This window comes from Etheostoma spectabile, chromosome 7 (genome assembly GCF_008692095.1).
Source record: "Etheostoma spectabile isolate EspeVRDwgs_2016 chromosome 7, UIUC_Espe_1.0, whole genome shotgun sequence".
Lineage (NCBI taxonomy): Eukaryota > Metazoa > Chordata > Actinopteri > Perciformes > Percidae > Etheostoma > Etheostoma spectabile.
Window position 1 is genome coordinate 28,589,012 of NC_045739.1, and position 22,187 is coordinate 28,611,198.

The following is a 22,187-nucleotide window of genomic DNA, read 5'->3' on the forward strand; positions in this document are numbered from 1 at the left end:
AACATGTGCCGGAGCTGTGAGAGTTACAGCCATAGATCAGCATTCAGACGGTGTTGTAGTCCAGCCAGTGAGAGCGAGGCCGGATGAAACGCTGTCAGCTTTTATCTGCTGCTGATCCAACCTGCAGCCATAAATTGGGCTGCACACGTTGCATAAGGCCAAAGGTGGATTAGAGCGCTCAAAACACTGAGGGCAAACACCACAGCATTTTACATTTGTCCTGTAAAAGGCCCTAACTCACTCAAAACATTTAACCCTTGCGTCTTCCCGTCAAAATTGAAAATCAACACTTTTGTTGACGCTTTTTAATCAATGTTTTTAACTTTTTCTTACGATTTTGTACCTTTTGTCCACTCTTTTTTTGACGTTTAACACTATGTAACACTAACTTATTAACTTTTACTTTACAGTTATTTTTGGAATTTATGATCAATAAACCTCATTTGTAGGAAATTATAAATAATGTTTGAGTTAGAAAAGCAGAAATTAGGAATTATTTAGACTAAAATGAAAGGAATGGATGTTGATGGATAATCACAGACTGGAAAATGCCAACTTTTACTCAATACTATTTCAAAAACACTTCAGTTTTTCATATGCTATAACATGGAATAAGATAAAATTAATGAATTTAGAGATTTGTACTTGCCAAAGAGCGTTGTGTGGAATCAATCATGTTATTTTGGGTAGTTAAAAAGAACATTGATATAGGAAAACGGGTCAATTTGACCCAAGGACAACATGAGGGTTAAACTCATGTCAAAAATAAATACATTTGTCCACCAAAATAACAGACCTTTGTCATCACTTAAAGCAGCTATAATCTATATGATAATAATATACACAAAGTGAAAAAGGTTGCTTGTAGTGATGAACCTTTTATAATCTGCAGCTCCCCTCAGCTCATAGTGAGTTCGAGCTCATTGTTGCTGTCCGGTAGCAACTTTATTTGTTCATTCTCACAGCTCGTTGTTTTCTGCCATAGCAGGTAGCTGTTTGCAGAGAAGAAAGCTCTAAAAACCCACTGTACACTACCTGCTCGGCACCAAACGGCAGACAGACACAGTAAGAGACTATCTAGTTAACCATTCGAAAAACAAAATGCCTATTTTCAGCTATCCAAACATTCCTGTCTATCTGGACACTCAACAGATATTTGCCTTTAGAAATGTGCGCAACATCATTCGAAGGTATTTGTATGTTGGACTGCTGTGTGAAAGCAACAAAAAGTGCACAACCGTGCTTGGAGAATCATGATTTTCATTAGAGGTTTGTCCCAATAGCAGCCAAGTTATGCAATATCTGACGGAAACAGGTGTTTGAATAGTAATCACACTATACCGGGATAAAGCGTGAGACAAACAAATCATATCGCCACCTGTTCACTAAAAGCTTGACTGCCATGCGGAAATACAATCTCCACCTGGCTGTGAGTGATCCCTTGTCATGTTTCCCCACAATGCAACTGTGGCGATGCTCAGACGAGCACCCCGCTACCCCTGGACTCAAACATCCACCAACAAGGCCCTTGATCCCCTCTCCTCTCCTCTTCCTTTAGTAAACACGATAATAGCAGTGCTGTATTTGTGTGGGCTCCATGTTAACACTGTGGCTGTCAAAGGCCATCATGCCCCTTCAAAGGATGATGGCTCTCTAAAGTGGGCTCTCTCGGTAGCAGCCATTTTCCACTTGACTGGCCCCACACACGAGGGGGACTGGTAGCCCCTAGCAGCTGGGCCAGACTGGTCACTGGGGGTGGGGAGAAGGAGATGAATGGGCTGAATGCAAGGGGAGGGGGCTAATAGCAAGAAAGGAAGGGCGTCTATCTGCATTAAGAGGTGTGTTTGGTATTTTGTCCTAAAATATTCCCTTTATTTTACCCTCCAAAACAGCCCTGATAATGCACTTGTTCAGGTGTGTGTCCATATTTTAGTTCACCTACTTGTTGTTGCTTTTCATCAAAAGCTTACACCTCCCCTCACTGGCATTTGGATAAAGTATCATTTTGCACATCACCTGAAACATTTTGTTACTCGGCAAAAACCTGGCAGATCTCTTGACACTCCTTGATGACAAACAGACTCATACATGTCATCAGGCACTGGGAACAAAAGCCCATTGAGATGTCATGATATGAATGATAATTCAGCGAGTGTGTGTTTGCTCGGCCATATGGGCTTTGTGTCAACACTCCGGGTCCAGCCCGGTCTCACTCGGGACCGGCAGAGCAGGATGCATTTTCATAAATCATTTCTTGACACCACATCAAGGTTATGTGGTTGGCAGTCTGTAGCCTGTAAATTGCCTTTGCATTGACAATGCAAAAGATCTCCAACGGGATTTCAGTAGTTCAGTAGCTATTTATGGCCTGAAAATTAGGATGACCTTTTTCCCAAACTGTGATAATGGTGCATTTAATATAAACCAATTCACCAAAGTGAAATGTACTTTCATATACTGGAAATGTGAATCATATATGCATACAGACAAACTAGCTTTTGTTGCCCATCCATTATGCACTGGCTGTATGCTGCTACCCACAGTGTGAAGGTAATAATTAGCTCACTACAGCAGGGTAACAAGTTAGCACCCCCGTCCCGCTGTGCAGCTCTGTAATTGGTCCCCTCATGTGGCACAGTCGGGCCCCAGAACAAAGGGTTCCCAGAGGGGGAATCTATGCTGACCCATGCTGAACCCTCCACAACAATGACAGGCAGGAAGCATTTACATATGCTGACAGACTTGTCTCTTCCTAGGGTGGAGTGCTAGGCACTTCATTAAAGCAACATCAATACCTGCTGATAGAAAACGAGGAGTGGGCCTGTGTGCATCGCTGTCTGCTCCGAGACACTATAGTAAAATGACAAGGGCTGTCACATCCAATTTCAAATAAATGGACGGCATTTATTAGATGGTATGTGTGTGTGGAAATTGATGGAAGGGAGTCTGTGAGATGCTGTCTAAGATGCGCCTGTCTGTGAATTGTCTGCATGCATCAGCAATTGGTTTACCCACAAGCTGTTCACCTGAACATCAGCTGCCAAAATCTGTCGGCCTACGGGTTCACCCAAGCACATTTCTACACTTTCTGAGCGTTGTTTTTTGTTGTTTTCGCCTGCAACAACAAAAACTACCTTCCTTTCGTGTGGCCAAATGTGAACATGCTACTTGGTGAATCCTATATGCGTTCCTCAGATCGAGAAGATAGTGCGAAGTCAGACACAGGTGACATATCTGTCGATTCAGCCGGAGTGCAGGTGGGTTTTTTCAATCATTGCATCATGATGCTGAGAATTCATTCTCTTATCCAGTTGAAGGAAGGGTAAAACCTCCTTCCGTTTGACACACTGCTCATTTAGCTGAGAGGCACAGTGGCTGGCTTGAAGGGAGGGGAGCTGTGGGGGAGCAGTGGTGATGGTGGTGGGGGGGGGGGGATCTTTGGGAGGTGTCGTCCTGAGCAGATGGACCCCTCAGTGGCGTAGTAAGTGGAGTCTTCACATGGCAGAGGAGACTGCAGGATCTCACAGGACCGGGACACAGCATCCAGGTGGCCTCAGCCCCTCCTGACCAGCTGGAGGAGCGATGGGACCATCTGACACTCGCAGGAAAATGATACACTTTTCTTTACTCCTTTTGTTTTGTCTCGACACAAAAGCCCTGAGCCAATCAAGGAATTTAGCTAATGAAGCTTAGAGAAAACCCTTTTGATGGCATACAAGTATTCAAAGTCATGGTAACAACTGGATAACAGCATTTACATGCAATCTAAAGGTGAACACTCCCAGTTTAATGACAATAATCACCTTATTTATTTTAAGACAAATAATAATAAATCTTTTCACACCTATCCTTCAAATCTGAATCAACAACTGCAGCGATTTCTGAGCAGCTTACACATGCTGCAATGTAGATTCAACAAATCCAAGTGAGAAAGTCCCATCTGTGCTTCTCCTTCACTGATCCTGGGCCCTGGAGGCTACATTGGGCTAATTGTGGCCCCATTTTCCTTTCCTTATCTTTTTGTTTTTACTCAGTGTCGGGGTCAGGGAAACTCCCAAGTGACCAGCGGCAGGAGCAACAGCCAATCGGCCCCCGCTGAGCATCAGTAATTAGAGCCCTCCTCCTTCTCCCCGGCCAGGGAACCTCTCGCTCTCCTTCTGAAGGGCAAGGGGGCAGAGAGGAGGAACAGCTGCTGATGGGAAACTACTCTCCGGTTCCCATGGATGACCAGCGTCCCTCCATCCTGCTCAGAGGATGTGCAGCAGCATCTCTTATAGGGATGATGGGAGCTTCGACCAGACATATTATAGGATTGTCTGGTTTCTTATGACTGTTTATCCATCCCTGTTTCTTTTTGTTTGTTATCACCATTTCCATGATAGTTGGTGATTTATTAATCTGTTGGTGGCCTATTCCTGAGAGCATTACAGTCTGTATTTTGGTATTGCGAGACTCACACATGCATCACGTGAGCAATAAATAACGACATGTGGTAAATAACCTTAGCATGGCCTTTGCGAAGCTTATAATGGTCACTAATTAAAAATTAATCTTTCTACTGGGCTATTTAATGATTTGTTTTCAGAGGTGGTGACAAATATTTAGGTACAACCAGGGGTGGCTCCTTGTGAAGTCAAAGTACCAATACAACAATGTAAAAAGTGTCCTGCATTCAAAATCAAATATTATAAACTTTAGATTTTTTTATGTAAAATCTTAATCTGTTAAGTAGCCAGTAACTATATCTGTCAAATAAATTGTAGTACATTATTTGCCTCTGAAATGTCGTGGAGTAGTAGTGTAACTCAAAATTGTACTTAAGCACAGTTCTTGAGTAAATCAACCACCCAACAATACAATAAGTACAGTCCCAAAAAACAATTTAGCATGAACTGAAATATTTCAGCTTTTTACTATTCACTACAAGACTTATGTGGTGATGTGAGCTGGTAGTATAATACTACACAGCAGTCTGTGTCCTGACCTGTCATATTCATGGTAATAAAATGCATCAACAACCTTTTTTATTAGTTGCATGCATGTTTAAATTTAAAGGGAAACTCACATACAAAAGGTGTATAAATGTCAGTATTAAATCTCTAGCTTACAGTTTACATGTGTAACATAAATTTTGACTCCTTCATTTTTTCATTTGAATAGTATAGAATGCATTTCATTTGCAAGGATTTGTGCCTGCAGAATGTGGAGTGACAGGTTTTAATATATAGAAGTGTGCTTGTGCCATCTAGTGGGCAAACAAGTTCACAGTTTCATGATTGGTGCAATGCACTTATTGGCCTGAAACTACTGTAACAATGAAGAAAAGATGCGTCCAGTGTTGAACTCTTTAAATTTAATATGTGTACAAGTTAAGAGCTCTTTCTATCATAGTGTATCAAATGAGTTTAACATGAGTTAACACAGTTAGGTGCAAAGAATGTGAAAAAATGACATGTGGGCTAATTATGAAACTAGAACCAGAAGCCAATTAGCTTAGCTTAGCACAAAGACAAGAAAGAGGGGAAACAGCTAGCCTAAGCCTTAACGAATTTTGCGAGAACGAGTCTGTGAGTCCGGACTTTGGGATTGGGCCAATCTTCTGAACATAGCCATACTGAGAAATACAGAGAGAGTTGTGTGGAGCTGATAGTCTTTATTAGTTTTGTATCAACTTGATAATGGCTTGAATGTAACATGATGTTTGTGACATTTATTAATATCAAAAAGTTACGTACTAAAGCTTAAATGTGTTTTACTTTATTATATCCATCCAATAAACAACACTCCAACTGTCGCCAAGAAAGTTAAAAACTCACTGTAAAACCACAACCTTTTTACATCTTGATTTTTGAATGAATTCAACAAGATAGACAGGTTAATTAGTGAGACTAACGGTTTCTTCCAGTTGTTATGCTACACTAAGCTAATAGACTCCCACCTCTAGCGCAAAACGTACTGTAACACACAGATATGAGAATGGCACAAACTATTCCTTTACCTGAGAGTGTCTCCAGCCTCTCAGTACTAGAGTTCTCAGATTCACTGTCATAAAGGACATTTAGTGCTGCAGAAGTTCCCTGACTTAAACAGCTGGTAGATGTTAACCAGCGGGAACATTGTGACCGAGCCGACCAGCGAGCCGATCTGTGCTGCAGCTCCGCACCAGACCAGGGCGCTGTGGCTCTGGTCTCTCAGAATGACACCCACCATTACTTTGACATAAGACAGCGTTCCAGTGAAGAAGAGCCATGAGAGCACCTGGTGAAGACAAAAGAACAAAGTGGACTCCTCTGAATAATAACCTTGGAAATGTTTAAAATCATTTATGTCTGAAAAACAAATCAGATTTTCCCACTAACACCCCAAGTATTATACGTCATCAGTTATGAGTAAGCAGAGTTGCTCAATACTCAAGGTCTTTTGTAAAGGAGGGATTGAACTTTGCCACAGGTATTTCTCTCATAAAGCCACTGAGAAATGTTTTTCTGTGTCTTATTCAAAAAGTTTGTGTTTCACTTACAATGATCATCTCTCCCACCACAGACCCCTGAAGCAAAGGACATGGACTCATAGCTGCCATAGCCATGTTATAGCTGCCAAATCCTGTCCCCAACGCTGTCAGCACGCCAAGAAACACCAGTGACCTAAAAACAACAGAGGTTTGTTATCAGTTTTCATCTACCTAGAGATAACTTCTCTTTCATAAGGATAGTTTAATTGACTTTTATTATCCTGTGTAAACAATGTGCACAAGACATTTATTTGAGTTGCCTCTGTTCCACTATAGCTTCTTAAAATCAATGCAATCTCTCATTCAAAAAACAGAAAATATTAATAATCAGACACTTTTTTAGAAAACTACCATCCCTGTCTTTTAGTTACTAGCGTCATTACAAATATCAAAATGGGATTTTGATTGAGGTTTTCTTAGAACTCCTAGAAGTTCAGGTTTCCCTTCGGCCCGATGTTCACTTCAGATAAACATTTCTGATAATTACTTTTGCACAAAACCACCAGAAGCACTTTTAACTGCAAAGGCGTTATGAAGAGATCTTTTAAAGGCCATTATAAGAGGAAAGGTTACAGTGTATAAATCCGGCTTCAATGTTCATATGGGCACTTGACAGACTTGAACAATTGTGAACCTATCGTTTAATGAAAAATCTAAATCCACACAAAAAGTGATTTGTACCTGTTTTTGAAGAACATTGCAATGGTGCAAGCCACTGGGTTGGCCACTGATGCCAGAGCAGCAGAGAGGTGATAGGCCAGGTTCCCGTATGGCTTACAGGAGTACGTCTGCACAGAGGGCAGCACGCCGTTGGTTGCACCATTAACCCACACCACCATAAAGTAGATGAAGGCCAGCTGGTACATAGAGTGTTTTGGGCCAGCCAGCAGAAGCTTGCTCTGGGTTGCCCCCTCACCCTGACATTTTACACCTTCTCCATCAGTCCCTGCTCCAGGATTCTCCAGGCCGGAGCTGACAGATGCAACGGTGTCTGGCACCAGGTTTTCACTGGACAGCGTGAATGTCCGAGAAAGCCTGTTCAGTGCAACAAAAGCAGCCAGACTTATGCACATCATGGCTGCTAGAAGGAAGAAAAACACCTCGGTAGAAAAGTTCGGAGGAAGATACTCTGTATGTAATGACCACGTGTCCACGCCTGTCTGGTTTCCTGCAGTTTGGGAGGAGTTGACACATTTGGCGATGCCCACACTTTGTCCCAGAGCGACTATGCCTGGAATGAAACCACTTAGCCCCTCTCCAATAAAGTATGTGGTGATGTATTTTGCTGGAAGCTGCATCATAAAAGGCAGGAAGGTAACTGAGGAGGTGCAGTCCACCAGAGAGAGGAAGAAGGTGATGATGAAGAAGGCGGTGCTATGTGACGCCCCGGCCACTGTTGTAGTCTTGTCCCAGAATAAGGCAAGCAGTATGCAGGAGAGGATGCCAATGGAGAGGATGGAGTAAATGACAATGCGCTCTTTGAGACAACCTGGCCACAGTTTGTACATGAGGGTGACCAACAGAGGTCCCAGGTTGGCCAGCTGGATGATGACTGTCAGGTAGGAGGGGAGATCCCAGCCCTCTGGGAGAGTGTTGACGATGAGCGGCAGCTCCACCCACAGACCGTTCACTGCCACCCACGAGCCCAGGCCAAAGGCACAGGCCAGCATGTGGATGAGCAGGGTCATGATGTAGCCGGATTGGTCTGAAGAAAGTTCGCAGAAGATGCCGCCTTCCTAAATGGTTCCTACTCTGCTCCTTGTCATGCCTACAACAAAAAGTCGGCGGCATTAAACTTTGCCGTTATATATCTTGGATTTCAAATGTTCAAGAAATGTCTTGTAAAATAGTTTAAAGGGTTCATTCACCAAAACAGAAACATTTTCTCACTTACATCAAGTGGCATCTAGCCATGCAGAAAATTAGGTTTTCATTTTGGCGGCCAGATTTTGAACCATGAATGTCATCTATCTGCATCATCTGTCTATTAGGGTGGAGGCAGACATTTACAGTGGGGAGAACAAGTATTTGAATACACTGCTGATTTTGCAGGTTTTCCTACTTGCATGTAGGAATGTAGCATGTTGAGGTCTGTAATTTTTTTTATCATAGGTACACTTCAACTGTGAGAGATGGAATATAAAACAAAAATCCAGAAAATCGCATTGCATGATTTTTTAAATAATTAATTTGCATTTTATTGCATGACATAAGTATTTGATCATCTACAAACCAGTAAGATTTCCGGCTCTCACAGACCTGTTAAGAAGCCCTCCTGTTCTCCACTCATTACCTAGGTCTGCACGATCATGGCCAAAATGGTAATCACGATTATTTTGATCAATATTGTGATCACAATTAATTATGACAATTATTTGTTGATTTTAGCCAAAACATTGTCACATAGGCTATTTATAATTGCTTATAATTGCTTTCACATCCATATTATGCTACATTCTTTTTATGTTGAAGTTGTATGTTGTATAGACATACAGCTGCAACACATGTAAAAAAAGATTAGCTATCTGAAATAAATGGCGTAAGATATATTTTTTTTTTATGTATCTCTGAGAAAGCTCCTTCACTTGTTTTCAACAATAACTGATTAAAATAACTAGGGAGAGAAGGGGCGTGCGATGGACATATGCTACTCACAGAGTGACGGCTTACTCATTATGAATGGGTCCAGCACAGGTCTGTCTCACATGCTATCACTCTACGAACTGAAGTTAGTTGCATTCAATAACTTCTTCTGTGTTTTTTGCCGTGGCGGTCGCAATAGCAGAGTTACCAGCGGTAAAACTGGTACAATTACAGGTTTGCCGCTCATACTTAACAATATACAGCTGTGTTAGTAACAATTAAAACTGTAGACAAATGTCAGAAGTGTGGCGAGGCTGCGCAGAGAGTAAGAGGAGAGAGAGAGTAAGAGGAGAGATCCAAACACACAGCTTTACAGAAGAAATGGGTCATGTAACGCAAAATTAAACCATATCAATTTAAACAACATTGCTTCGTTTGTGGAGAGGCAGCGGATGTGAGCCCTGTGAGCTAACAGACACTAACTAGCCCCCTAGAGCCCTGTGAGCTAACAGACACTAACTAGCACCCTAGAGCCCTGTGAGCTAACAGACACTAACTAGCACTCTAGAGCCCTGTGAACTAACAGACACTAACTAACACTGATCACTGACTGATCAACTCTGACTGCCACATGATCAGACAGTGGTTTACGGAGCGGTAGATTGGCTTTGCAAAAAACCCAAAGCGTTCTATGAAATGACGCATTTAAAATATCGCTCTATCACACAAATTTTATCATGGGGAGCCAAAATCATAAACGTGATTAAAATCTGAATAATTGTGCAGCCCTAGGGCCATGTATCGCGAGATCTTGGCCAACAATGTCCGTCTCTCAGTAAGAACATTGAAGATTGTGGCTCGGTCTTCCAGCATGACAACGACCCAAAACACACAGCCAGGGCAGCTAAGGAGTGGCTCCTTAAGAAGCATCTCAAAGTCCTGGAGTGGCCTAGCCGGTCTCCAGACCTGAACCTAATAGAAAATCTTTGGAGGGAGCTGAAAGTCCGTATTGCCCAGTGACAGCCCCAAAACTTGAAGGATCTGGGAAAGGTTTGTGTGGAGGAGTGGGCCAAAATCTCTGCTGCAGTGTGTGCAAACCTGGTCAAAAACTACAGGAAACGTATGATCTCTGGAATTGAAAACAAAGGTTTCTGTACCAAATATTAAGTTCTGCTTTTCTGATGTATCAGATACTTAAGTCATGCAATAAAATGCAAATTATTTAAAATCATACAATGTAATTTTCTGGATTTGTTTTTTATTTTTTAGATTCCGTCTCTCACAGTTGAAGTGTTCCCATGATAAAAATTACAGACCTCTACATGCTTTGTAAGTAGGAAAACCTGCAAAATCAGCAGTGTATCAAATAATTGTCCTCCCCACTGTAAGAGATGGAAATCTTAAAACATGGCCACAAAAAAACAACCTGTTAACACACATTTTGTCTTCTATGAAAAGGAGGGGTGGTCCTTCCTCCTTCCTACCTAATAGCGGGAGTTTGGGCTGTACATTATCTATAAAGCTTTACTGGAAAAACATCACATATAAATACAGTCATTATTAATGTCCGGTGAAAGAAAGGAGTCCATGCAGGAGTTAAACAAATGTAATTCATTAAAACTAAAGTAACCATAAATGGGCAATGGGGCGTGGAAATCAACAATGTTAGCCATGACAGTCCGTGTGCTGTGGAGGTGTTAAAGACGTTAGCTGTAGGAAGGGAGAGGCAGGAGGAACCAGTTTAATCAGCTGACAACCCTCCACTGTCACCATAAGCCACTGACAAACACTTAGAACAAATAAAATACTAAACAAATGTAGAGGAGTAGTAAAAAGTGCAATATTTCACTCGGAAGTGTAGTGAAGTAGAAGAATGAGGTAGCATTCAATGGAAATCTTCAAGTGTCGCAAAATCTCTGGCCATTGGCAGAGACAGTTAATATCTCACTGATAATTCATGAAAACAAATGTTGGTTGAGGCCAGCTGAGTCATTATAAAGTAAACCCAACAACCTCATGTGCATTAATGTAAGTCAAGGACAGGAGTCTTTGTTCATAGATAAAGCCAGTGGGAAATTAATAACAGTTATATCATTTTTCTGCACACCCATAGTTCACTATTCATGTCTCAAGCAGCTGATACAATTTTCACATCCCTTTTCACACGTTGTGGAGGACTCTGACAAACCATATGGGCCTCCACGCTCTGTCTCTTGGCACACATGTAGCTTTCACACTGATCTCATGATGATGTACAAAAACAAGTAAGAAACTGTGTAAATGATCCCGTGATGTTTCCATGTTGGTTCAGGAAGCCAGGAAGGGCTTCTGAGAAAACCAGTGTCATGCCTTTAAATAATTGTAATAACTTGAGATAACGGAAAGAAAGCGTGGTCTTTGTACAGAATTTCAGGTTTTAGAAAACCAGAACAACCATTCACTGCTGTGTCCACAAGCATATAAGCTGTCTTTTAGATATGGAAATGTACTTACAAGCTTTTTCAGTCCCTGGAGGCGTTGAATATGACTTGCTGTCATCTTACATAGAGGTTAGTGACAGACCTCCTTTGGTGGTTTTAACATGCACGCGCTGATGACAATTACTTGTGGCTTCTGGGTAGGTCAGAGTCCACTCCAGCAGTTGATCAGCTCCACTGGATAACAGAGGGCAGTGTCCATATCCACCGAGCTTTCTTAACTGCACCCACCTCTAAATTAGGTCAAGTTCAGTGCTGAAATACTTCAAAGCACCCTTTTCACTCAGCTGACATTTATTTGCCTGCCCCAACAGGAAGATCAAATCTGATTAGTAGTAGTTTTTGAGTGCCCCATGTCTGCAGCGCCCCCTACTGGCCTCAGGGTTGATCTGGCACTGAGATCCCAAGAGGTTCACTTGAACACATGGGACAGTCTGAGTAGGAGGGTCGGAGTCTTGTGCAACAAACTGTTGCAAAACGATTGCAGGGAAGTAGCCACTTCTGCATTGTTATTCTGTAATAAGACACCACAATGTAAACAACCTCTGCCTGGGTGAACTGAGCTGATACAGTTAGTCACTAGGTAAAAATCTGCATGTACAGTTTACTACATAAGTGAAACCTATGCTACGTTACTTACTTATAAAATATCAGTGTATTCAAACAAGAGTCTGCAGCATGCTAGTGACTTCGTAAGGCTGACACACGTCAATGTCAGCACGCTCACAAGGAATGCTAACATGTTGATGTTTAGCAAGGGATGTTTACCATGTTTTGCCCAAAGTAGTTTAGCCTGTTGGCTTGCTAACAGTTGCTAATTAGCACAAAGCACAATGTACAGCTGAGGCTGATGGGAATGCCATTAGTTTTGCAGGTATTTGGTCATAAAACAAAGTTTTGGACAAATACAAATTTTGACCTGATGATGGCACTAGAAGATCATCCCGAGGGGGAACATGAAAGTGTGAACCAAATTTCATGCCATGCCATCCAATAGTTGTTGAGACATTTCACTTGAAAACACAAATGTAAAGGTCACAGTGGGGCAGCAGGAACTGTCAGGGGATCACCAGAGTCAGTAGGAATCATCCCCGCTGAACATGGATGTCTGTAAAACAGATTTTTTGAGATATTTCCGTATATTTACTGAAATACATATACACATATATATATATATATATATATATATATATATATATATATACCCTCTACTGTGCAAAAGTCTTAGGCAGGTGTTAAAATACTGTAAACTGAGAATGCTTTCAAAAATATACATAATGATTGTTTATTTTTATCAATTTATAAAATGCAAAGCGAGAGAACAAAAGAAAAATGTAAATCATATCAATATTTGGTGTTGCTACCCTTTTCCTCAGCCCAGCATTAATTCCTATAGGTACACTTGCAAAAGGTCGGGCAACGTTGGTGGTCGGCCAATGAATCTTAGAGCAGCAGATGAAAAGCACATCAAGCTTATTTTGTTTCCAAATCGGAAGCTGTCCAGCAGTGACATCAGCTCAGAACTGGCAGAAACCTGTGGGACCCAGGTAGACCCATCTATGTCTGGTGAAGTCTGGCCAGAAGTAGTCTTCATGGAAGAGTTGCAGCCAAAAAGCCAGACCTCCAACATGGAAACAAGGCCAAGCACGAAAACTGGAGTTCAGATACATGGCAGCAGGTGCTCTGGACTGATGAGTCCAAATTTGAATTGTTTGGCTGTAGCAGAAGGCAGTTTGTTTGCAGAAGGGCTGGAGAGCGCTACAATAATGAGTGTCTGCAGGCAACAATGAAGCATGGTGGAGGTTCCTTTCAAGTTTGGGGCTGCATTTCTGCAAATGGAGTTGGGGATTTGGTCAGGATTATTGGGGTCCTCAATGCTGAGAAATATCAGGGAGACGTATGATTGGCCCAAAATTTATTCTGCAGCAGGACCCCAAACATACAGCCAAGGCCATAAAGAACTATCTTCAGTGTAAAGAAGAAGAAGAAGTCCTGGAAGTGATGGCCTGGCCCCCCCACAGAGCCCTGATCTCAACATCATCGAGTGTGTCTGGGATTACATGAAGAGACAGAAGGATTTAAGGAAACCCACATCCACGGAAGATCTGTGGTCAGTTCTCCAAGATGTTTGGAGCAACCTACCAGCAGACCTCCTTCAAAAACTCTGTGCAAGTGTACCGAGAAGAATTAATGCTGTCGTGAAGGCAAAGCCACACAAAATACAGATTTGATTTAGATTCCTCTTCTGTTCATTCACTGCATTTTGTTAATTGAGGAAAATAAACTATTTACACTTCCATTTTTGAGAGCATTCTTAGTTTACAGCATTTTTTATACCTGCTTAAAACCTTTGCACAGTACTGTATGCACACTTATTATTTTTGACTTTTCATAGCAGGAGAAGCACAGGTGTAACTATACCATTAATGATGCTTCTGTAGTGTCCCAATAAACCAGCATCAACATGACTTCAACAGGCTCACCTTAATGGAATGCAGTCGTCAATATTATTAGTTACACCAGCGACGTGTGGAAATGTCATGAAATCTAACATTGTCAACCTTTTGCATGATTTGGTGTTGTTGAGCTAATTATCTGGTCAGGCAGACAGGTGTTAATGTCAACCTGCTCTTTGCTTCACATGTTCCCATTACTTATTCTTCCTTACACCGCACAACTAGTTGTTCTTGCCTGTGGACTTTTACAACTATAGAGGAACCTCAAATAAGACTTAGGTTAGTTTAAGTTAGTAAGTTAGGTGAATATACAGGAGGGTGCTCTTGTAAAGGAACTAGGACTAAAGTTGAAAATTAGCTAGCCCTGGCAAATTTACAGAAATGTTGATTAATGGGCACTGTCCTCATAAATGAATAAATAAATCTGTGTAATAACGTCAGCACAACCTCATTGACATTTAGCAACTGCAACAAGGTACTAATAAACCAAGGTTATTTATATAGCACTTGTCAACATCCAAGGGCAGGCATGATGCAATAAAATAAGCACAAGAAAAAATTCCAAATACACTATGTATATGTACTGTGTATCTATAATGCATATACACATGCAATATCTTGCATAATTCTCGTCAAAGGGTGGCATTTAAAATGCATTTTAAAAACTACAGCTACTCCACCACCAAGGTCATTTAATCCAACCAAGTGGTCTTTAATATTTTTTTTTTTTCATGAGAGCCACAATTATAGGACAAAGTCAATAGGAGAGCCACTTTTACTGCAAAGTATCAAATGGTACAGTCATAAATAGCATGTCTGCATTTCAATCTGCCATCCCTAAATATACAATATGTACATTTTTCTACATTAGCCCATCATGTGTCTAACCATCCAAGAGCCCATTGGGCGTTAGGAGCTGTAAAGACCGCCCAAACTGGCAACGTCGCAGTGAGTCAGCGTCTATATTTCCATCTTGTAATTCCACTGTTTTGGGTATTTTTTAAATATAAATGATTTGTAATAGAGTAGACTTAGGGTCATGTTATAGCCCTGCTTGTTTTAAATTTTTTAATCAAATATCTGCATGGTCATATCACCATATTATTTACTGCCATGCGAGCCACAGATTAAAGCTTGGCAAGCCGAGCAATGAGTAACACTGATCTAGCCTATCGAAGCTGGTAAAACAATCACGAGAAGGAGGTCAAACTGTCTCTGTTTAAAACATAAAATCTATTTCTTTGGAGATAATACAATCGTTCAAAAGGGAAGTCTTGTGGGAAAGTGGCCTTGCATTACAAAGACTACATTTTGGACAGTGGACTGATGTGTGTGACATTCTTCATGTAAATAAAACCATTTACCTTTTGATTAATAGCAGAAAACAGCATTTGAATGACAGTTTCTTTGTGCTCTTCTCCTTTTATCCAAAGTCATAAAGCACTGTGGAAAGTCTGTTTGAATATGAGTGCTATTAATAAAGCTTTGATCATCTTTCTGATGTTTAATCATTTTAATAAAAGTAGTAAAACCGCAGTGTAAAAATACTCTGTTTACAAGTAAAAGTCAAAATGCAAAGGTTTTGGCATCAAAATGTTCTTAAAGTACCAAAAAGTAAACATACTTATACATACAGAACGGTTCTTTTCAGAATAATACATATTATATCACTTAGAATTACTGATGCGTTAATGTGTATGCATTACTTTACTGTTAATTTCAACTAGTTAATATACTGCTGGGTAATTTAATCTGTAATACATCATGATGTAGTACTTAATTCATATCTTTGTTTTAATCATTTGAAAGTAACTGTTACATCAGTGTATTAAAGTAGAAGTACAAAGCAGGGTAAAATGGAAATACAAGTAAAGTACAAGTACTCCAAAAGTGTACTTAAGTACAGCACTTGAGTTCACCACTGGTATAAATAGCCACAGCTGTGTGTTTTGACAGCTGCTTTGTTGCACTGCTGGAAACGCGGCGACGCAAAACAACAATCCCTCTTCAATTCTTCTTTGCTCTTCCTTTCAGTGATGGGTCTGTAGTGGCGGAGCAGGCACAATTAGTCACAAAAGTATTTATATTTACCAGGCTGAGGCAGGCAGCTGTCTTCAGTGATAAACCAACGTGTGACAGCCTCACTCTGACGCGACCAACAACCCCACAACTCTACAGCTCGACTGGTCGCGTAGTGGCAGCATGTAATTAGCCGTATTAAGACGAGCAGATATTGTCCTTCGAGTGATAAACTCAACGACCACAAATGCTACATCTCAGGTGGACCAACAAGCACTACATGTTGCTCCTGACTGCGGATGTGTGATATCACCTTTGCCAATACTTTGTGTTAAAATTACAGCTATTTTGACCTGTCCCAGTGGCCAAAAAAAAAGCATCAATAAAGTTAAACTAGATTCGCGCCTGTACCACCCAGAAAGTGCTACCATTGGCGTCCTTCAAATCCGGTTCGAGTCACAAACCAGGCCTTTGCTGCTGCCCCCCCCCCCCCCCCCCCCTACTTCTCCGCTTTACTGTGTACCATTGTCAACTCTGCAATAAGGGCCTATAAGTATTAAACATACAGATTAATTTCATTGGTAAAGTGTAACACAAACCCAGTGATGAATGTAACTGAATACATTTCTAGACTGTACCACATATGAGGTACTTTACTTCCTTGAACATTCCTGGTTCGAGTCTCACTCCCTACATGTGCTGGGTAGATTTCATTATATGACATATCCTAGTTAGGTCATTGAGATTATTAATACAAAATGTAAAGTTAACTAAATAATTCTGATGTAGTAATACAGATTAAGCTACCCAGCCAACACTATATAATAAATACAAAAATGAGCTCTATTTTTACCAACTGCAACATTACTAATGTACACATTAATACATCACTGATTATAATCCTGTGATATAATAGATATGTTTATGCTAATGCTAGTAACACTTTTACTGAAGTAAGATTTTGAATGCAGGACTTGTAAAAAAGTATTTTTACACTGGTACTGCCCCTTTTAGTTAAAGATCTGAGCGGGTCTTCCACCACAGCAAACCTGACCACTAAGATTGTTTTGTACCAACAAGCACAAAGTGTGCTGATGAGCCAGTAAGAACTTGAGTTATGAGAAGAAATAAATACAAGAACCATCTAATTTTTGGCTATGTACAATTATACAAGATACACGTTAATTACTGAGAAGTGTTTAGTGGATGTATTTACCTTAAAACATTGCCAGGCTAGCATTTTCTCTTTATTTACAATATTTATGCTAAGCTAAACAGTGGCGGTCTAAAGCGGGGGGGGGGGGGGGGGAGCAGGTGTAGCCAGTACCCCCATAATATTCAGCGTTGACCTCCCCATCTGTGACAAATATTTTTATACATTTTTAACCCCACCTTTATCCCCAAAGAAGGGACATTAATAATGGGAAAGGATAAATAAAATGTACACTGAATGAGTATTCTCGCATTTGCTTTGATATGTGTATCGTTCGTTTTGTAGACCCTCACCTATGGAGGTTGATGGTAAGTAACAAAAATGATATTGCTGTTAGTTTCTGTCACCGGCTTCATCTATGTAGAAAGACACTAAGTACAAGTAAGTAACTCAACTGGCCTTTGCTGTTATGAATTATCAGGGAGATATTCACTCTTTCTGCAAACAGCCAGGGATTTTGTGACACTTCAACATTTAAAGCTACCTTATAATTCTACTTATGGTAGTTTTTACTACTCCACTACATTTGTTTGACATACTGTACGTTACACCCCTAAAATGCGATGCGGTCCCAGCATGGCTCCTTCATATGAAATGGTCTAGAACCACCACGGAAGTTACTGTAAGCTAGCTTCATATCTACTTTTAGACATTAGATTAATAAAGCAATAGTAATATCAACCTTCTCATTTAACTCGAGAAGCAAGTGAGTGGTCTCTGAGTGCTTCTGCTGAAACTGAGGGTCCCAGAGCAGAAGTTAGGAAAATGAACATGTAAGACGTTATATAGAAGTGCTCTATATAAACTTTCACGACCAACACGTAGTGATCTACAATGACACAAATGCATGAAAAGCATGAATTAGGATTTATGAAAGTGGAGAAAGTTAAACAGTTAAGCAAATACAGTTTCACAAGTCAGATGAACTCCTCTGACATTACACAAGACCAAGAGAGGTAGCTGATTTCACTTCTATATTGTCAAGCTTCTGCAGACCTACGGTAGACTTGCATACTATGCACTCTGCATATTACGATCCAATATAGTGGTATAGAAACACAATTTTCACTGTGGACAATTCTTACATAGAAGAAAAAAAGCCATGTGTGACGAAAGGTGATCACGTCCAGGCACCTCGCTGAGCTGTAGTCATGCATTTACAACAGGACTGCGTGAGAACATTTATTCTGCGCAAACACACACGGAGGAAAATATTTCATCAGACATCTGGCCACATGACAATACATACTTCACATTATTTGCCAAGTTGAATGCATTTGGGTTTTCTTTATGTGTACACCTTGAAGATTATCTAATAACTAACAGCATTTTTAGCGAACTATGTGCGTTAATCTTAAGTGGCCGTTTAAGGTTACAAAAAGGCAACACACAGAGGAGGTACACTCAATAAGATTATTTATGTTATTGTACAATCTGCATTTCGTTTTTAACAAATAATAATAAAAAAAAAAGATTAGTAACATTTACAGTATTCGAATGATCGTATCTGGTGTACTGAGGACTTGTCACATTGAGTCCACCCAGAGCTCCAGTGATGGGAGAGGGAGGGGAGGGCCTGGAATGATTCATGAACACTATACTGTGTATACAGATATTGCGATATTGGTGTATGTAGATTTGCATTTGTTATTTTGTGTGTTTGTGTATAAACTTATCTGATCTGTATGTGTTTGCATGTATTTATAAGTATTCTGCTCTGTGTGTGCTCAGTCAAGGTGTTGGCAGGAGGTTGAATGTCACATGGCGGGAGAGAATGGGGATAATGGGATGAAAAGCAAAACAGAAGAGTTGGGGAAGGGAGGGGAAGGGAGGAAAAAGATGGAGGCAAAAGTAGCAGGGGCTCAGTTGCTGTAGATCTGGCCCTCGGGTGGCTGAGGAAGCTTCATGTTTTCCTTGCAGGTCATGAGCCGTCGCAGCTCCAGCAGCACCATCCGGATACTGTAGGAGTTCTGCCACTTGGCCAGTGCAGTCACTGCATGCATGTCAACCTGCAGGACAGAGAACAGGTAAGGATGGTGGTATGGATGGATTCAAAATCACAAACAGATGTATCTTATCAAAAATGCACCATATGTAAGATTTTACCTTCCTAAATGACCAAAATGCAGATAAGATATTTTATGATATCATGCGATCACAGGTGACTTTGTCTATGTTTAGGCAACTTTTCACATTAGCTTTTTTGTTGTTCAAGTTCAATTCTGAGTTTGTCATTGATCTGTGGTATGTTTAAGTAAGCTCATGATGACATAAGCTAGGAAAATGGAGAAGAAGAAATGGTCGGGCGTTGCCACATTTGAACAACTAAAGGGAGTGAAAAAACAAGTGTCATTCTAGATCAGAATCAAGAACAATAGACATACAACAGTTTGAGTGGAATCAATCTGTACAGTTTCTTGGTCCAGCCATATTTCCATGTTTTTAGGGAACCAATAAGTAGATTTGGACTAAACTGCTTTGTGTGACACCCTAAAATATCTAAATGATTATGTAGAACCACATTTCTTATTCTCTTGCGCCAGAAATAATGCAAGGGTTGCATTAGCTGACAGATAATTCAAGCATGCCCATGGAACAGCAACATGCTTATCTGCACTGACCGGTCTACATTAATACATTCAACTAACGTGATAACATGCTCCATGCACATAATCTTTTGATATTACAAAATATGCATTAGCCTGATTATGTTAAAATAATCCTGTTGACGGCTGGGGTTTCCAAAGTCGGGAACTGGGTTAGTAGATTTACATACCACACCGTTGGAGGTGTGCACGCCATTCAAGTTTATCTTTGTCACAAATCTGACAAACGGTGGTGACTCTGGGTATTCTGGCCCACATTCCACCTTCAGATTGTACATCCGGTTTTCATAGCTCGTCTGCGGAGAGAGAGGAAGGGAGAGATGAGTCAACACAAGCACACAATGTTCAGTGTATTCAACAATACCATCAACGTGAAATCCATGGTAGAAAACACCCCCAATCCTGGCTATGACGGTTAAAAATATCTATAATTATACCCATTTCCATAGCAACTATAACTGTGTTGGCTGAGCCAGGTGTAGTTTGACATGTGTTAATGTCCACAGTCCTCTGATAAAAGGTCCTTGAGGTATATGTCTGAGGTGTCTACTAGTTCTACACATTACGGATGCATATTGAGCTGTGCTTGTACTAACCTAGCCTCCGAAGATAGTCAACCAAAGCTAGAAAATTCTAAACACTGATTTCATCGGCATACATTAAAGTCAGTTATATTTAGCATCTAAAGAATCAATGCTAAACTTAATTTTCAAAAAGTAATTAAAACCATTCAGTTATGTACACTCTGAAGATCTTTTATGATGAGCTACCTTTTGCTTTTTGTCATTTTTGTGATATTATATGTGATATTTTATCTTTACTAAGGTGTTTTATTGTGATGCTGTCTCAAATTCACTTTCACAACTAATGCTGCGTCATTCATTGATTTTGGAACACTAAAATGACCTTCTGTTAACCTCTTAAATGCTTATTGCACAGTCCTCATTTAAGTGTTAAAAAAGTGTCACCCCCTCACCCTTGGAGGGCCAAGAATCACCCCTCTCCACCGTGTTAAGGTCATGTCTTCGTCGTCCTCCAGACCCCAGCTCACTGTTCCATCTCCCACACCTTTCTGGCCTTCCTCCAGCTCTTCCAGGAGCCGGAAATTGCGAGGGACTTTCACGCCTGTTTGTGGACAAAAACACACCAAAGTAAGACTGTTATGCTCACACATGCACACTTACAACATGACAAGTGGATTTATGTACCGTCTGGCGACAAGTGTATATCTGCCAGAACAATGACTTGCGGTTATAAAAAGGTCTGAGCTGGTGAGCATGACTCATTCAGACACAAACAACGCGAGGGAATTAAGGTGCGCCTTAGTTGATTTCATCACCCTTTTGGTAATGGTTGACGGTATTCATGTCCTCAAATTTAGCATCTGGCTTCGACGACGCTGCACCATTTGGCCTCTGCAGTGAGCTATGATGGTGCTGCGCCGTTAAGCGAGCCACGCAAACAAACACAGATGGTGCAGCAGTTTAGCTCAGATCACGTCGCGAGCCCTTCACTGACACTCAACCTGTTTTTTTGATTAGCAAAGGAGTCTCAGGAAAACGTACCGTCATTGTTGACGCTAAACAGTTTCAGGTTAAACATGCACGAAGGCTGAATGTCGATGCACAAACATCTGTTAATAACATGTCACGTCAATGACACGGTTTGAGACACAGAGACAACGTTATATGTAAATATTAATTTTATAACGCACATAGAAAATACATTACCCGGTCGGTTCACTGGCACCTGCAGTGTAAACTATTATCATTGCTATGCTAAATAACGTTACTAAATAAAAGCCAAGAATTTACACAATGTTATATACGCAGATGACTAATATTAAGTGGCTATTTAACGACATGGAATTTCATTTTCGGCCGCCATAGTGCATCTTGTTGCCCTTCTATATAAGTGAAGTTACGTTAGCTTAACGTTAGCAATAGCATCGTTTCCTATTCATTCCCTTTAGAGGCTCCAAGATTTGCGTTAGCCAGCATTTTTTTCCCACAGCAGGCGCGTCGGTAGGTATTCAACCTCCTTACGAAACTTAATAGCTACAACATGACAATTAATTCAGACGATTATTCAGCTTCTAATAATGATTTATTTGTTCGTACATTTACCTAATCCGGCGGCGACCGCCATCTTGTTGCTACACAGCAGGAGCGCGCACGTAGTTTGGCCATTGTAGACAATGGTGCGTGCGCGTTGAAGAAACGCCGAGCATCCCACCCATTGTTACTGGCCAACAGCAACAGAGCTGATGTGATTACATTAAATAAATTGAATATTGTACAAGGATTTCACTGTTAACTATTT

At 40.8% G+C, this 22,187-nt stretch overlaps 2 protein-coding genes and 2 long non-coding RNA genes across 6 annotated transcripts in view; 1 reads left to right on the forward strand and 3 right to left on the reverse strand.

Annotated features, from left to right (window-relative positions):
* The window catches only part of slc52a3-1 (solute carrier family 52 member 3-1), a 24,364-nt gene extending 12,463 nt beyond the window's left edge, over positions 1–11,901 (reverse strand). Inside the window, exons 1-4 of one of the 2 annotated variants that reach the window (XR_004332626.1) lie at positions 11,588–11,901; positions 7,193–8,279; positions 6,521–6,644; positions 5,791–6,258 (exon numbers count right to left, since the gene is read on the reverse strand). Coding sequence is in view for 1 of the 2 variants with exons in the window: in XM_032520074.1 (XP_032375965.1) it covers positions 6,046–6,258; positions 6,521–6,644; positions 7,193–8,199 (1,344 nt within the window). In the remaining variant the exon portion in view is untranslated. Of the gene's footprint in view, positions 1–5,338; positions 6,259–6,520; positions 6,645–7,192; positions 8,280–11,587 lie in introns of those variants that run through there. The other variant, XM_032520074.1, reaches the window with a different exon arrangement.
* The window catches only part of LOC116692108 (uncharacterized), a 19,316-nt gene extending 962 nt beyond the window's left edge, over positions 1–18,354 (forward strand). The window contains exons 2-3 of the long non-coding RNA XR_004332629.1: positions 2,942–2,944; positions 18,245–18,354. This is a non-coding gene — a long non-coding RNA (uncharacterized LOC116692108). The remainder of the gene's footprint in view (positions 1–2,941; positions 2,945–18,244) is intronic.
* On the reverse strand, positions 4,292–10,300 carry LOC116692111 (uncharacterized). Its single transcript, XR_004332632.1, has 3 exons — positions 10,289–10,300; positions 4,922–4,928; positions 4,292–4,666 (listed from the first exon to the last, which is right to left on the reverse strand). It is a non-coding gene; the product is annotated as an uncharacterized LOC116692111 (long non-coding RNA).
* Positions 18,355–18,428: 74 nt separating the features above from the next.
* LOC116692098 (ubiquitin-conjugating enzyme E2 variant 1) lies at positions 18,429–22,101 on the reverse strand. 2 transcript variants are annotated; one of them, XM_032520115.1, is made up of 4 exons: positions 21,992–22,101; positions 20,842–20,990; positions 20,036–20,161; positions 18,429–19,268 (listed from the first exon to the last, which is right to left on the reverse strand). In XM_032520115.1, the coding sequence occupies exons 1-4, from the start codon at positions 22,011–22,013 to the stop codon at positions 19,122–19,124; spliced, it is 444 nt and encodes a 147-aa protein (XP_032376006.1). In that variant the 5' UTR covers positions 22,014–22,101; the 3' UTR covers positions 18,429–19,121. The 2 variants fall into 2 exon arrangements, with proteins under 2 accessions (XP_032376006.1, XP_032376004.1); XM_032520113.1 differs by having other exon boundaries at positions 21,986–22,087.
* Positions 22,102–22,187: the final 86 nt, after the last annotated feature.

Excerpts from the sequence above, each read along its gene's own strand:
- LOC116692098 (XM_032520113.1), bottom strand. The coding sequence starts at position 22,013 with ATGGCGGTCGCCGCCGGATTAGGTAAAT. Across the intron at positions 20,991-21,985 it reads CGCCGCCGGATTAGGTAAAT|GCGTGAAAGTCCCTCGCAAT; the intron begins GTACGAACAAAT and ends GTCCACAAACAG. Across the intron at positions 19,269-20,035 it reads TGCACACCTCCAACGGTGTG|GTTGACATGCATGCAGTGAC; the intron begins GTATGTAAATCT and ends TCTGTCCTGCAG.